Source organism: Gobio gobio (genome assembly GCF_949357685.1).
Source record: "Gobio gobio genome assembly, chromosome: 18".
In the NCBI taxonomy this organism is placed as follows: Eukaryota; Metazoa; Chordata; class Actinopteri; order Cypriniformes; family Gobionidae; genus Gobio; species Gobio gobio.
In genome coordinates, this window is record NC_137111.1 from 44,429,509 (window position 1) to 44,446,432 (window position 16,924).

Below are 16,924 nucleotides of genomic sequence, written 5' to 3' on the forward strand. Positions count from 1 at the left end.
GGTGAGTCATTCAGGGGGTAAAACCTGGCAAAGACTCACTCCTGTGCTGCCAGGCGCTCAACAGTGGGGGTCCGTGGGTAACAGCTCTATGAGAAAGGGCAATGCAGCCATGCATATTTCCATTAGTCGTCTTGCTGATCTCCTGGAGCCTGGCAGTGAACACCCTGCTTGGTTATTTACTTAGACTGGATAGGATGAGGATGAAATCAAATCAATTTGCTCCGTCTCCGAAACAACTTTTCTAACATCACCAAGCCCTCTTCTCAACCTCTCCCCTACAACCACCAACCATATTAGAGACACTTTTCACAATTCAATCAATTCCTGGTGGAAGTTCTGTCCTACATTTTTTCTCCTTGAATGTCTTGATGTTGAAAGGAAAACTTGCTATTTGTCAACTACCCATATCCTTACATGACAAAAGTTAAACACAGGCATTCATGCTTCTTTCACCACGCTTTATTCTCTCTGCAGCCCTTCTTCAAAAATGTTGTTCTGAGACGTTCCAAAATTGCCTTTTGTGAAAGCAAAAAGGTGAACTCTGACCAAAAGTAGGAAGTGAAATGGCTCAGCAGGGATTTGAAATTAAGCAGAACATAGAGAACGTTAGGGAATGGCCCTTAATGGACCATGAAATCTGCTGTTTAGATCAACCTACGTCTGTCAGAGAGGTAATAACATAACATCATACTTCATTCAACTAGGCAATATTCTTGTACATTGAAATATATGCAAGTGAAGCTGAGATTTATGAAGAGAAACTGCTAATTTTGGAAAATGGCATGCACCATTTAATGTCAAATGCATACATTAACATACATTAATATTGAAAGTCTGAGACCCTACAAGACGATGGCATTAGTAAGAATAAACACATACTGTATGAATCCTCCCTGGAGGTACTCCATATAATTAGTTAGTGTGCCATTATACCGTTTTTACAGGATTTGTTGTGCAGAAAAAAATCAGTGCCACATGTAGGAGCTCAGTCACGCCTCACTACATTAGACTACAACAACAGAAATCCCTGCCTGTGTGTGTGTGTGTCCCAATTATGAACTTACACTCACAATAAAGGGGTGTTCACAATGATTTCAACAAAACTACTACTTAATCAGCCCATAAACTTACTCCACAAGATTTCAGAACTTACTTTAACATCCAAAAGTATAACTTCACCATCAAAAGCTGACTTTGATGTAATGTTAAGAATTAATTCAATGTTTAAGATTGATGCCATTCAAAAGTTTGGGGTCAGTAAGTTGTATTAAAGAAATTAATACTTTTATTCAGCGAGGATGCATTAAACTGTTCAAAAGTGACCGTAAAATACATTTATAATGAAACAAAATATTTATATTTCAAATAAATGCTGTTCTTTTGAACTTTCCACTTATCAGAATCCTGAAAAAATGGATCATGGTTACTACAAAAATATTAAAATCACCACAACTGTTTTCAACATTGATAATAAAAATAAATGTTTCTAGAACAGCAAATAATCATATTAAAATTATTTCTGAAGGATCATGTGACACTGAAGACTGGAGTAATGATGCTAAAGCTTTGCATCACAGGAATAAATTACATTTTAAAAGTATATTCAATTAGAAAAGTTATTTTAAACTGTAGTAATACTTCAAAATATCACAGTTTTAATTTATTTTTAATTTTTAAAAATGCAGCCTTGGTGAGCATAAGAGACTTAACAAAAACATTAAAACATCTTATCAACCCAAACTTTTCAAGGGTAGTGTAAGTTCACATAAATCAAGGTCATTTCACAAAGACAAGGAAAATAATCTTGCCAAAGTAGCTTTGCAACACATTTTCTTCAGAGCCAGATCCACCACATAAAGAGTACAAGGAGGTAAAGAATGAAAAAAGAAAAATATGGATGAGGGTAATGGGGTAAGAGACCGAGACCAGTGACTTCAAGAAAGTCCCCATTTTAATTTATACACATCTCATGATATTTGAATGCAACGCCTCGGCTATAATGCTCCCAAGGCTGTGCTAATGCAAACATACGCACACCTTCCGCACTATAAATAGAGCTCTGTTATGGCACCAGGAAACAATCTGGTGGGAGACTGACGGCTCTGACGACTTTATTCAGTTGCTGTTAGCAGAGCCGGGCCAGTTTCCAGGCCTAAGGGGGGGCAAAGGCTTATCTCAGGTTACTGAGAATGTCAAGAAGATCCACATCCAGTTCACCCTCAGCATCTGTGTACCAACTCGTCTTAACAGCGAACAAGGCTAGAAAGAGCTTCTATACCAAGTTTACAAATGTAAATGCACAAATCAACACAATGCAAGTGCAAGACTGTGGTGGTAACAAAGAAGTTTCAAGAAGGTGATAGGTTCTTTCAAATTTCTGTCATTACATCAGATATTTTAACAAGTTCAGCATCAACAGGAGCTACGTTTACATGGACTCTAATAATCTGATTGTAGTCAAACTTGAAGCGCAATCGGAAAAAAAAAGTCAAATGTAACCACGTCAATGGGAATGAATTGGCGAGATCTGATTAAAATTTAATTCAGATTGTAAGGGGTGGTTTATTCCTTTTGTAATCTGATCGAGAGGACATGTAAAGCCCTCGATCGGTTTGAAAATCTAAACTGGAGAGAACTGCGCATGTGCAATGACGTAGAAACAGCGTAAAGATGCACTGAATGAGCTGTTGAATAAAGTGTCATAAATGAGTGTCCTGTCATTCTGACATTCTCTTTCCACTCATCATCTGTGAAGTGGAGCAGGACAACGTCCCACCAGTCCTTGTTTCAGACTCTCATCCACGGACTACTGGTTTTGGGTGTGGGATTGATCGTTTAACGCTTTCTGTGCTCATCGTCTCCTAATTAGGACCAGAAATATATATATATTTTTTTTTTTAAAGAAAGAAAAGGAGGATAGTTAGTCCGCAACAACAGCGGGGAAACTCGTATATTCGTGCAGTGTGTGCACCAAGAATGTATACGATTTGGTGATTTTAGACATCGGGTTCATCCTCAACACCACAACCTCTCTCCCATTACATACTCAAAAACCCTTCAAACTCAATTACATTTAAGAAGAAAACACACTTTCACTATATTCATGACCTGGTTTGACATTGTTCAGTGTAGCTGAACCACCAAAGCTTTTTTTTTCTTCTTTATATAAAATTTGATTTATCTTGGCCTCCCTTTATCCTCCCGACAGCGTTGTAATAATGTAAAGATTCCCTACAAACTCCCAGACTTCGAATGTTGCTTCTTTTATGACCTCTAATTGAGTTTTGGCTGTTTCACAGAGCAGGGAGTGTGTATGCGGCCTGGCCCAGTCCAAGACTGAAACAACACAATAGAAGAGTATTAACCGCTTGCATCTCAACAGATTCACCCAGTCCTGATTCACTCTCTACCAAAACACAGGTGAATTATTAGCCAATCAAGACAATGATCAAGTCTTCGAATGAAGGCCACTGTAAAATATTTCTGCAAGTACTATATACTTATAAATTCTTTTCATCGTGCAATATACACTGACGACACCAGGCACAATGAATGTAGATAGACACAACATTACGAGCAAAACACTTAAGGTATGTTCACACTTGCTCTGTTAGTGCGGTTCATTTGGTTAAGTGTGAACGCTGCCAACAAGCGGACCCCTGAAAAGATGGGTCTCGTTCCGCCGCCAAACGAACTCTGGTGAGGATCGACTGAAATATGAACGCAACACAGAGTAAAGACATCTAAACAAACCAAATACAGGATGTGATGTCACAAGACGCGACCCTAGAAAGGACAGAATGCAGAAGCGTACCTGGTTCTTCTGGTCATAGGAGCTACTTTGCAACTCTTTTCACTCCAAAATTACAAGTAGATTTTTACAAATAATTACAAAGAAATGGCAAGTAAAGACCCATTCACACTGACTTTTTCACTGCATGTCGCTAGTCTCTACTGTGAGATGCTTGGGGGCGTTTCCAGTGCTGTTGCTCTAATGTTATTGGTAGACTGCACGGCTGGCCAATTCTTTAGAAAACGCAATCATAAGTGATATATAAAACTAAGATTCTAATTTGACTAGGAATTAGGTTTAAAAGAATTAAAAGTAACATTCTGCTGTTGGAGAGTGGCAGTGCATTAAATCACTGTAAACCCGAATGTTCATATTCATTAAATAGATTAAGTAGTGTATACTCAAAGTTTTAGAAAAAGTTCTACTAACTTAATTATTTCAAGTTGGTGTAACATGGTCTTCCTTTTGAGTAATTTCAACTAATATTTTTTGATTAAATGGAACTTTTTTGTGAATAAGTAAGCATAACTTAAAAACATAAATTAAATACAACTTAATAGAATTAAGTAATTACATGCTAAGAATAATGAAGTCCTGTTATTTCTGTTGTTTCAAATAGAGATGATTTAAAAAATAAACTTAATTTATATAGCACATGCTAAAATACAATAAAATCTCAAAGTGCTTAACCAAATAACAGGGTTCCTACACAATTTTCATTTCAAAATTCCATACTTTTCCAGACTCGAATTTCCAGACTACCTACAGATTTTCCCGACCATATTTAACTTGTTCTGATAAAATGTTTTCAAATTCAACTGCTAACAAGTGTTACATTCTAAAGATTTAGTATTGCCGTTTTTGCCTTTTATTAGGATAGGAAAGTAGCTAGACAGGAAGTAAGGCGGGAGAGAGAGGGGGGCGGGATTGGGAAAAGTTCATGAGGCAGGACTCGAACTCGGGTCTCCCGAAGCACAACAGCACTACATGGCGACGCACTTACCCACAATGCTATCGGCACCGACAAGTCTGTTACACTCTGAGTCAGAACCTCTATGTAGGCTATCTAATATTTAGAAATCCTATATTAAAATATTGCCTTTTGTGACCTTAAGGATCAAAATGCTAAATCAGTCACAATTTTTTTAAAGGGTTATTAATTTACCCAAACATTTAATTTCTATCATAATTTACTTACCCTCATGTCATTCTAAACTAATAAGACTTTTGTTAATCTTGGAAATCTTGGACACATGAAGATATTTAAAGGATTAGTTCACCTCAAAATGAAAATGTCCTAATCATTTACCCACCCCAATGCCTTCCAAAATGGCAACCAACTCATCTTTCACTGAAGAAAGTAAGGCATGGATATCTTGGATGGCATTGAGGTGAGTAAATGATTAGGACATTTTCATTTTGGGGTGAACAAGTCCTTTAATAAAGGGACTGAAATCTCTCAGATTTAAAATATTAAAAATGTTAATATAATAAAGTCTTATGGTTTTGAAAGACATGGGGGTGAATAAATTACACATTTTCATTTTGGGTGTACTATTCCTTTAAGAACTCCACCATCGACTCGGTTTTATCCTTAAACCCAACTTGCTTTCTCAAACTACGAAGTGCTGTGTTAACCACTGTTGAACTGAGAAGAGGAAGGAACACACAGGTCTGACCTTTACTGCCATAGCTAGGCTACAAGTTTTTCATTCATTGAAAAAAACGATTGTGTATATATTTATTATATACATTTAGAAATTATTAATTTTATATTTAGAAAATGAAATAGGGACAATAGTCTGGAAACATAAATATTTTTCCATACTCGGATTTATTTTTTCCATACTTTTCCAGACCTGGAAATTACTCAAATCAAATTCCATACTTTTCCATACTTTTCCAAACCCCGTAGGAACCCTGAAATAAGTAAAATCCATCATAACAAATAAATTACAACTAGAGCCCGACCGATATATCGGCGGGCCGATATTATCGGCCGATATTAGGCTTTTTCCAAACTATCGGTATCGGCATTTATGATGGCCGATAAATGAATATTTTTTTAAAAATAAAAAAACCGGACGAAACGCCTCTCAAACACATTGAGTGTTGGCGTTTCATAGTTTGTCCACCAGAGGGCGCTCTACAACGTGCCGGCTGGCAACACCACCAGCTGATCCAGCAGAGTCATGCTGAGCGTCAGCGCTCTGAGCGCTGCATTCACAACACAGATCATCCGCGAAATGCATGTAAGTTGGCAACGAGACATACATTGCTTGAATTGAATAACAGTTAAAAGAACATCCCCATCAGTTCTCTTAACTCAAATAACATGACACAATTTGTAACTGCCAAGTCCAGTTTTGCTGTTACATGTAAGCCAAGAGAGCTGGTAATTACGCTAGGTAAACTTACAGTTGACTGACTTATTTTACCTCGGACAATGTGACTGAATAAAATGTATTTCTTTAATAGTCTGACAGTTTGACAGCATGAGACGTATCATCTCTCCCCTGCCCGTTATTTTGAAAAAGTATACATATTTCTAAATTATAACTTATCATAGACGCTAACCACAAAGCTAGCTAATGCCATGGCTATCAGTGGGAGACCGCTAACATTAATGCGCCTTGGAAATCACAACAAACTTATTCTGCCTAAATAAAGTAATGATTACTGTATTTATAACTAGTATATTTGTAGTTCCAGTCTCTGCATTGTAAATCGTAAGTTAGGCTCGTGAAGAGTGAACGAAAGTGCGTGACTTCGTTCAGACGCTGCATTAACGAGTCAAATAATGGATTTACTGCATCATCATAAGTAGTAGATTTTAGAAGGCAGGCAGCAAATGATGATTGAAAATGGTTTGTGGTAGCTTGATGGATAGAATTAAAAGTGCATGTAAAGGGATAAGCAAGTTGACATTGTAATTATAAGGTGGCTCATATTTATACTGTATATAGTTTTTTATTTTGCTGTTGTTGTTATTTATCAGAACTTCTAGAACTTAACTGAATATTTTTTTTCCAGTCTTGCTAAAAGTTATATTTATAAAGCTTACCACATCTATTAATACTGGTAACTTTGATTTTTTGTTTTTGTTAGCCTATTGTGTTTTCGTCCAAACGACTTTAAGTTTCATATCTTAAGTTTGTATTTTTATACATTTTATTTATCAGAACTTTAATATATTTTATGTTCCTCTGTTCTGTTGTAACAATAAAACAAACAAGTTTATTTTTAAACTGCATTATCATATTATTTTAGAGAGGCTGAGGGATCATGAATAACTACAAATAACTGATGTATAAGGGAAATCTGTTTTTTTTTTTTTTACGCGTTTCTGTTTTTTTATTTTTTTATTTTTTATATATATCGGCTGATATATCGGAATATCGGATTTTTAAGTGACCAAATATTTGTATCGGTATCGGCCTTAAAAATCCTTTATCGGTCGGGCTCTAATTACAACCATAGCCTATTAAAACAATTTAATTGGGGCAAACTGAAATGCGTTAGTGGAAGACAAAATGTATTTATTTTATTTATTTATTGTATTTTTATTGTCATCAGTTTAATGTAGCCTACTATAAACTAAACGATTTTTAAAATGTGTACATAAGTTTTGTTCTCCGGTTTAACACATCACACAATAAGCACTTCTAACTCCTGCGAGACTTACTCACACACATACATCAGGAATCAGCCTATGAATCTCAACAATGGTGACATGATTTATGCCGCAATGCATTCTGGGTGCATCATGCAAACTCATCCATGGCTCCCATAATGCATTACGACACGAAGCGTGTCACCATGGTTGAGATTCATTGGCTGATTCTTGATGTCTGTGTGTGAGTAAATCTCACAGGAGGTCAAACTACTTAACATACAATCTATTTTATAACTTATTCAGCTTTTCTGATTGAAACCATGCTGGATCTCAATTGTCTCAAAATGTAAAGTTTGAGACACATGTTTTTAAGTAAACAAACTCAACATATTTTACTAACGTGTACTTAAAGCAATGACAACACAAAGCAATACAAATTGAGTTTTGTTAACATAAAATGGTGTGGTTGTGTACTTATTTTTTAAAGTTCTGTGAAAACTCAAAACTTTGTTATAATAACTGAAAATAATTGAGTTGCCTTAACAGAAAACTGTAAGTCATATTAACTGCAAATATTTGAGTTTAGCTAAATGAGCACTTTAATTTAACTGTTATCAAAAGGTACAAGTAACAGGTAATCCAACCTTTTAAGTTCTGGAAAATTGTGACTTAAGTTATCCAACTTAAAAAAAATTGTGTGTTCTGGGAACTTATTCGGGTTTACAGTGTACATTAACGATTAAACTCACTCATACTGGTCAAAAATGACTAAAACATCATTCGAATTTGACAAATAATAAATTTTCTTGTTCCTAATAATAAACATAATGCAGGGGAAACTGTAATATGAACTGCAGCAGTGCTGAACTGCTCACTGCATCATATAATTAACAACACAAATTATCAATGTATGAATCTGCCGATAGTTTCTTTTCCACGCATTATTTTATTATATCCATGAATGAGGTCAAATAATACAAAACAGTGAAATTGCTCCTGAACTCTGTCCTGTCTTGCCTGCACTCGAGACGGTGACGTGAGCTTCACAGTCTACTCCTTGTGGCTCGCAAAATTCGCTTCTTATTTGTATTAAGTTGAAATTTCTGAACTTTTGTTGCGTGTCTCTCGTCGCTTGACATTCTGTCACCAACTGTTAATGTCGTTTGAGTCGCCGGAAGTCGCCAACGCTCCTTTGAAATGAATGGGAATGCTAGAGGGGGGTCATACATAGAGTTAGGGGTTTGTTTCTAGGGTAGATGTTCTCTATTCTAGTAAAATAACTGTTCAAAGTGTTTTTCTAGTTGCATTTTATAAACTCATGTTCCAGTCACAATCCTAGTTGAGATCCTGGTTGTATTTGAGCGACAAAAACATGTCTCCGACTGATTCAGACTGATTTACAATAAGTTTGACCTTCTCATTACAGTACAAAAGAGCCATTAGGGAGCATATGCTCGTTACATCATGCAAATAGCAATGTGCACCGCTCTCATTCATTATGCATTTCACAGTGCCCTGTCTGCCCACTCTTTCATCACATTACATTCAGACAAGCTGCTAAATATGATAAATTATGAAACTGTTAAGCTGTTGTGTTGCTGATTTAGCTTCGGCGCTACTACAGGAAACACTGAGGATGTTAATCGATTGTAATTTCTCACATTAGTATACAAATTACTCAAATTTCCCAAAGAAAATTGTAGAATAGTCAGAGTTGTGGTTCAAGTGTTTTGACACATTAAGCTGTGGTGCTCATTTGAGGGAAGAAGGTTTAAAGGGATGGTGAAAACCCTGTCATTAATTACTCACCCTCACGTCGTTCCAAATCCATATGCCCTTCGTTCATCTTCAGAACACAAATTAATATATTTTTGATGAAATCCGAGCGCTCTCTGACCCCTCCATTGACTGCTATTTAATTAACACTTTCAATGTCCAGAAAGGTAGTAAAAACACTGTTAAAACAGTCCATGTGACTCCAGTGGTTCAACCTTAATGTTATGAAGCGACGAGAATACTTTTTGTACGCAAAAAACTAAAATAACGACTTTATTCAACAATTTCTTCACATCTGTGTTAGTCTCCTATGCTGTTGAGCCCAGCGCTTCCGAGATACATCAGAGCTACGCCAGAACGACGGCTTACCATTGGCCGATGCTGTTCATGTGAGCACCACATTTTACCATTGTTAAAATGGTAAAACGGGATGCTGACCAATGTAAACCAATGTAATGTAAACCAATGACCAAATGGCAAGCGGGATGCTGACCAATGTAAACTGTTTTTTTCTTGGCGCACAAAAAGTATTCTGTTCGCTTCATAAAATTAACGTTGAACCACTGGAGTCACATGGACTATTTTAACAATGGTTAAATGTTTTTACTACCTTTCTGGACATTGAAAGTGGTGATTAAATTGCTGTCTACGGAGGGATCAGAGAGCTCTCGGATTTCATCAAAAATTTCTTAATTTGTGTTCCGAAGATGAACGAAGGTCTTACGGTTGGGAACGACATGAGGGTGAGTAATTAATGACAGAATTTTTATTTTGGGGTGAATTTAAGATTTAATTTCCCATTCGCATTCCTATTTATACTGCTTATCCTTTCCTGCCCTTCCTACCTATACATAAACAGTAATAAAATGCCACTTTTTAAATAGCCAACAAACAGAACATTCAATGAAGGTGCACTACCTACAAGAAGCTGTTTGACTAAAATTGCGGTTTCCTTGTTTGGCTTGAGAAGAGGAAAGAGGAGGTAAAATAACTGTGTAAGAACCCAAACATCTTAACAGCAACAAACTCCTCGTTTTACACGGGCACCTGTAGAAACACTGCCCACACAGTTCTGCGGATAGGAGCGTTTTCCTCATTTCCTTGCAATTTCTCTTTCGCCCTCTTTTCAGGATTAGATTCACACTGTTTCGCAGAGTTTCCATGGCTTGCGTCCATTTCTTTCATTTCTTGCTGCTTTAGCCTTCCCTCATTTCCTGTCTGCTTGCTTTTGGTTTCTTCCTCCTCACTGCCGTTTTAAAACACTGCTCATTAAAGTCAGTGCACGGTGATTTTTTTGCTTCCAGGTGAACGTGCTCTCTACCTCACAATTTCACCCATCTGGAACCCTTTCTGTCCCATGCATCACACATGCATCCCCCTGTTCTTGTCGAACGTCTTATATACACAAATGTAAGCTGATGTCACAATCCTCAAAATATGAGTTGGTTCAGAGATCAAAGTAAGAGCATGGCCATATCAAATGTGCTCAATGGCTAGAAAGAGAAAGCCCCTCAGCTCTGGATCCCCTGACCTGGCTCTCGGTAGGTTTGTCAGGTGGGTCCTTGTGAATGGCCATCTGGTAGAGTTTGTACACTTGGTATGAGGCATCAAACGTAGCTTTGAACTGTGGACTGGGAGGGCTGGAGCGCACTAGCCTCACCTTCAACATGAGGATGAGCATCAGAGGGTTAAACAGGAAAATGACAGATTCTTTCCAAGAAACAAGCCAAGAAAAGGTTAATAGTACAGCGCTGTAGGAGAACAGTGAGCATGGAACATCTTATGATTTGGAATGGAAACAGAATTAAAAAAAAGGTGTACATGCAGTTCTCTTTAAAGCACATGGGTGAATCTCATGAAACGGGTCAAGAACATGTTTTTACAAAAAAAGAAGAAAAAAAACATTGAAAGAAAGAAACATGAAATCATATTTGGCATAAATGAAAATAAAGCTAATTTGTTAATTTGTAATTTACATATTTTTGCATTGTGACAAAAATGACATTTTTAAGACAAATAACATCCACATCTCATGTGTAACAGCAAAAAATATTGTAAAAAATGTATATATTAATATATTTTTGCAATAATTGAAAAAAAGACTATTACAGTAATGGAAATATGATGACAATGAGTATGATTTTTTTTTTGAAAGATGTAAAATACATACACACACTTTTTTGTTCTTTTTTTTTTATGAAATTCACTCATATGCCTGCAAATCAGTGGTCCTTATGCTTACGCTCCAACAAATGAAGAGAACATTTATGAAAGTGTAAAAAAAAAAAAAAAAAGAATAAGATAAAATAACACATGAAAAAGACATTCATCACATTACAGCCTTTGTTTGTTTGGGTGATATTCAGCATGAGTTCAGCAAGACAAGATTATAGATTATGAAAGGGTGATTCTCATGAAAACATATCTTTGTATTAACATATTATGAACCCATTATGAAGCATGCCCCAAAATATTAAATCCGATTCACCCAATAATATAATTGAGAGAAATCAAGTGCATATAATGCAGTTTAGTTGTGCATTTCAACCGATTTTAGAAGAACATTACTGTGTCCAAAAAACCTGTTCATTGATTAAGAACCACTTCCTGGTCCTCCTAGTAATGCAAACTGTAGAGAAGACGAGAACACATGACTTCCTGCACTAATGATTAAACACAGACCTGCAGTGAATCAGTCTCAAAGTGTCTCCTTATATACGGTTACAAAGGAAACGTCCTAAATTTCTAGGCACAGTTGAACTGGCTTTCATTATCACATTAGCAACCATAGTCGAACACAGGAAATTATGAAAAACTATAACAACGACCAATACTTTAGGTTATGATATAATATGATAATTTTTTTTTAAAGTAGCTTTATGTATATAAATGAATCCAACCAGTAGCTACTTATAAATGAATGGGCAATTTTAAGTAGTACAATAAATGTTTACATTTGGCACATAAAGATGCATTACACCAGGTTAAAAATACCAAACATAACTGATTCTCATACGGGATTGGAATGACATGAGGGTGAATAATTCAAATAAGCATATGCACTTACAAAATGCAGGTCACAATCATTAAATTACATGACAGTCCAGTCATTCTGTGACATGCGAGCCTCGTTCAACTTGCTGTATAAGGGTAAAACGTTTAACTGTGTGGGATCAGATGTTATGCTTGGTTAGAAAAACGGAGCTTGACATCTAACAGGATCATCAGTGTTTGCACAAGGACAAACTGGCCTCAGAATTGAGGCGGCAAATCGAAATCCAATCCTCCGAAAAAACATTTAATTGACTGGCAAAGCTGTTCCTAATTAAAGGACCTCTCACTGAGACATTTTCATTGGACGAGGTGCTTATGGTTCACAAGTTCCCCAGAAGAGCACGACTGGGGGATTTAGATTCAATTTTATTTGATTTGGCCCTCAATGAATATCTCTTATTATTGCTTGGCCAAGTTAATGAAGATATTTGCGACTTTTATTTCAGATAAACATAAGTAGAGTCTTTTAATCTGCTGGGCGATTCTCTTGAGATGTGAATATTTGATTAAGTGTGTGAGGAGTAACCAAGACAAAGAGAGAGCAGTGCTGTCAAAACAGCTCAGAGATTTCAAATTATATGGGAGGTGAAAGAGGGAAGAAGCAATGGTTTCACAAACGGAGATGTGAAAAGATATTGAACATGGGGGAAAGTTATAATGTGCCTTTACTGCCCTCTGCAGGTGTAGTTGGGGGATTTTGATAACCATATTCAATCATAATTAATCTTGAGAAGACGCAGGCACATTTCTGGGTTCAGTAAAAGTTAACCTAGAGTGAAAGCACAATAATGATTTCAACAGAAAATCTTTTGACTAATCACTTTTTTAAAACTAATCAAAAATCAAGGTTACGGTAAAGCACTTACAATAAAAGTAAACAAACAATGCCTCATTAAAATATAGTTTAAAATATTCACTACCATTTAAGTTTGGGGTCAGTACGATATTTTTGTGTTATTTAAAGCAGCATAATATATTCAGTAAAATTAGTAATATTGCTAAATATTTTTACAAATGTAATTTATTCCTGTGATCAAAGCTGAATTTTCAGCATCATTACTCCAGTCTTCAGTGTCACATGATCCTTCAGAAATCATTCTAATATGATTTACTGCTCAAGAAACATGTATTATTATCATCAATGTAGAAAACTGTTGTGCTGCTTCATATTTTATTTCGATTATAAATCTTGTGTAACATTATACATGTCTAAATGTCAATTTTGATCAATTTAATGCAATAATGACTTAAATTACTTCAGAAGATTTGAAGTGATTTGAAGTACTTGTATTTTGTCTTTTTTTGGAGCTTGCCATTTAAAAATCATTGCACTTTCATTGTATGAAAAAAATAGCTTGCATCCTTTTTGTATGTTACAGAAGAAAGTATGGAAGCTTGTTTCCATCACAGAATAAAAAATTAAAATGCTAATTGCTGCGTTAAATAAACGTTGAAAGCGACGTCGAAAAAATTCTCCCAATTCTGACTTTATATCTCCCAATTCTAACTTTATAACTCAGAATCCCGACTTTATAACTCGCAATTCCGACTTGATATCTTGCAATTCTGACTTTATATCTCGCAATTCCGACTTTATAACTCTCAATTCCAACTTGATATCTTGCAATTCTGACTTTATATCTCGCAATTCCGACTTTATAACTCTCAATTCCAACTTGATATCTTGCAATTCTGACTTTATATCTCGCAATTCCGACTTTATAACTCGCAATCCCGACTTTATATCTCGCAATCCCGACTTTATAACTCGCAATCCCGACTTTATAACTCGCAATCCCCACTTTATAACTCGCAATTCTGACTTTATAACTCGCAATTCTGACTTTAGAACTCGCAATCCCCACTTTATAACTCACAATTCTGACTTGATATCTCGCAATTCCGACTTGATATCTCCCAATTCCGACTTTATAACTCGCTATCCCGACTTTATAACTCACAATTCTGACTTGATATCTCGCAATTCCGACTTGATATCTCCCAATTCCGACTTTATAACTCGCTATCCCGACTTTATAACTCACAATTCTGACTTTATAACTCGCAATTCTAACTTTATAACTCGCAATTCTAACTTTATAACTCGCAATCCCGACTTTATAACTCGCAATCCCGACTTTAAAACTCGCAATTCCGACTTTAAAACTCGCAATTCCGACTTTATAACTCGCAAATTTTCTGCCTTTATAACTCGCAATCCCGACTTTATAACTCGCAAATTTTCTGCCTTTATAACTCGCAATCCCGACTTTATAACTCGCAAATTTTCTGCCTTTATAACTCGCAATCCCGACTTTATAACTCGCAATCCCAACTTTATAACTCGCATTTCCGACTTGATATCTCGCAATTCCGACTTTATAACTCGCAATTGTGAGATTAAAAAGTCGTAATTGTCTTTTAAAATGTTTTATTCTGTGGCGGAAACAAGCTTCCATAGAAAAGAGCTCTATCTTTTTCATTTTTGGGAAAACTATCCTTTCAACATTGAACCTGGAACATTCCCATTAGGGTTTCAGCATCAAAAGCCCAAGGTAAGACTAGAGGTAAAATGGGCCAAGGCTTCTTACAGTAATCTTTTCGTTGTCAAACAATGAGTAGTCAACTTAGATGGTAGTGTGTATGATAAAACACACTCCACACGTATCTGATTGGCTGTATGTAAACAACTCATTAGGCTGGGTGTCTCTGAGGTCCTTCTCCGAGGGCTTAATGACCCCACAACTGAGATTACACCCTATTTCACAAGCGATAAAGCGACGGCTGGAAAGGAAGCGTGTGATACTCCACGCATTCGTTTTCATAATGTGCCAGAGAGATAAGTGGTAACAAACAGACTTCAAGGACGGAGCTTAACCAGCATCAAACTACACTCTAACGGTTTATATTTCGACACAAGGGTCTGACCCGCAAATTACATTGTTGAATAAATACATGCACAAATTGTTTGTTTGCATGAGAAAGTTCATAATCATAAAAGAAGAGTTTTTGTACACAACAGCTTGCTTCTAGTGTGCAAATGCAGAGGATTTGATCATGTATTGTTTCTAAAGTGAACCACTAACCTTGTTCAGATGACAGTGACATTGACTGCTATCCACTTAAGATAATTGAATGACATATTGAAGTCAATCAAATCAATCCAGTCAACAAGCTAATTGAGGGATGAATCGGCCCAGTGCCGTCTCCAGGGACAATGACGTTTGGGGTATAAGATGGCCTTTCATAAAGACTTGCTTAGAACGCAAAAACACTGGCTGTTTACCCATGCTGACTTCACCCAAGCAATCGCAGCAAAAGCAGGAGAGGATTGTTTGTGAAGATAAGGCCTACATTATTTACCTAGGATACTCAAACCGGTGTGTGATGATAGTTGCAGTTTTGAGAATGGTTCACGGCCAATTTTTGCTTTGGCCAGTTTGGTTACTTGACCTAAACGAAGTATTACATGCAAGCAAAGTTCGTGACTTACCTCTAAACGGTGCAGTGGGTCATTGGGTAAGGACTCCGTAATGAATTCCTCCAAGGATTTGGGCTGATTAGATGAAGATTTTGATGGGGCTGGACTCGGAGAAGAAGACACCGTTTCTTGCTGCTTCTGCTGCTCCTTTTGAAGTCGTCTCTCTTTCCTAATGTCCTTTGCTTTCCGACACAGAGGCCTGTTGGGGTCGGCTCCCTTACCTAGAATTAAGACGACAACAATGATAGAAGAGATTTGATTAACTCTCTTAATGACAGTACAAGCATTAATGCATTGGATTTTCAGCATCATTACTCCAGTCTTCAGTGCCTTTAGAAATCATTCCAATATGCTGATTTGCTGTTTAAGAAACATTTATTGTTATTAATGTTGAAAACAGTTATGCCATTTCATATTTTTGTGGAAACTGAGAAATCTTACAGACCACAAACTTTTAAATGGTGGTGTATGATTAGTACAACAAGGGCAGCTTTATTGATGAAGAATTTGTTTTATTATTGATGCTTTACAAAGTAAGGTATGACTTTAAAACCTTTGTGACAATTTGCCACTATATTCTGCGCACTTTTGTAACAACTGACCATTAGAATCCCATCACTGATAAAAAACCCTGAACTCTCAAGATATTATTGGCATTAACAAAAAGTTGTTAAAGGGGTCATGACATGAGAAATCAAATGTTCTTTGATCTTTTGACATACAAGAGATCATTGTACAATTAAAACATCCTGACACTTGCCTACACTTGATGCGAGCGTTGAGTCAAAAGCAAATCGAACCCATTATAAATCACTAGTGTGGTCTACACTGGTACACTGGATACAACTTCAATGTATAGTCAAGTTATGTTTACCACAGGCTTTATTTTACACCAATAAAAAAAACATTATAAAACCCCATAGAAATATCTCAAAGGAACCGGCAGTAAATTAGACTTCCAGGTTCTGACATCTTACACTTTATAGACCTTATTCACATTAGCACCATCTTTGAAAGCGAGGCTGTGAGGGATAGACAAACATCTCTTCAGTGGGCTGTACTGCTGTTATTTAATGTATTTTTGGATTGTTCTGCTGACGAAACACTACAACATATCTTTCCAAGAAGTTTTAGTCAAAAAAAAAACTCCAGACAACATGAGCTGTGGAAAATTATAAGTAATCAGGGAGCTTTATAGAGCTTT

The 16,924-nt window shown here is 36.4% G+C and overlaps 1 protein-coding gene across 7 annotated transcripts in view; it reads right to left on the minus strand.

Moving 5' to 3' along the window:
- ate1 (arginyltransferase 1) overlaps positions 1-16,924 on the minus strand; it is a 121,750-nt gene that overhangs the window by 81,737 nt on the left and 23,089 nt on the right. For 4 of the 7 annotated variants that reach the window (XM_079842175.1, XM_079842173.1, XM_079842174.1 and 1 more), the window contains 2 exons: positions 15,733-15,941; positions 10,717-10,845 (listed from right to left, as the gene is read on the minus strand). In XM_079842175.1, the coding sequence (XP_079698301.1) occupies positions 10,717-10,845; positions 15,733-15,941 (338 nt within the window). The remainder of the gene's footprint in view (positions 1-10,716; positions 10,846-15,732; positions 15,942-16,924) is intronic. The other 3 variants (XM_079842178.1, XM_079842176.1, XM_079842177.1) reach the window with 1 other exon arrangement.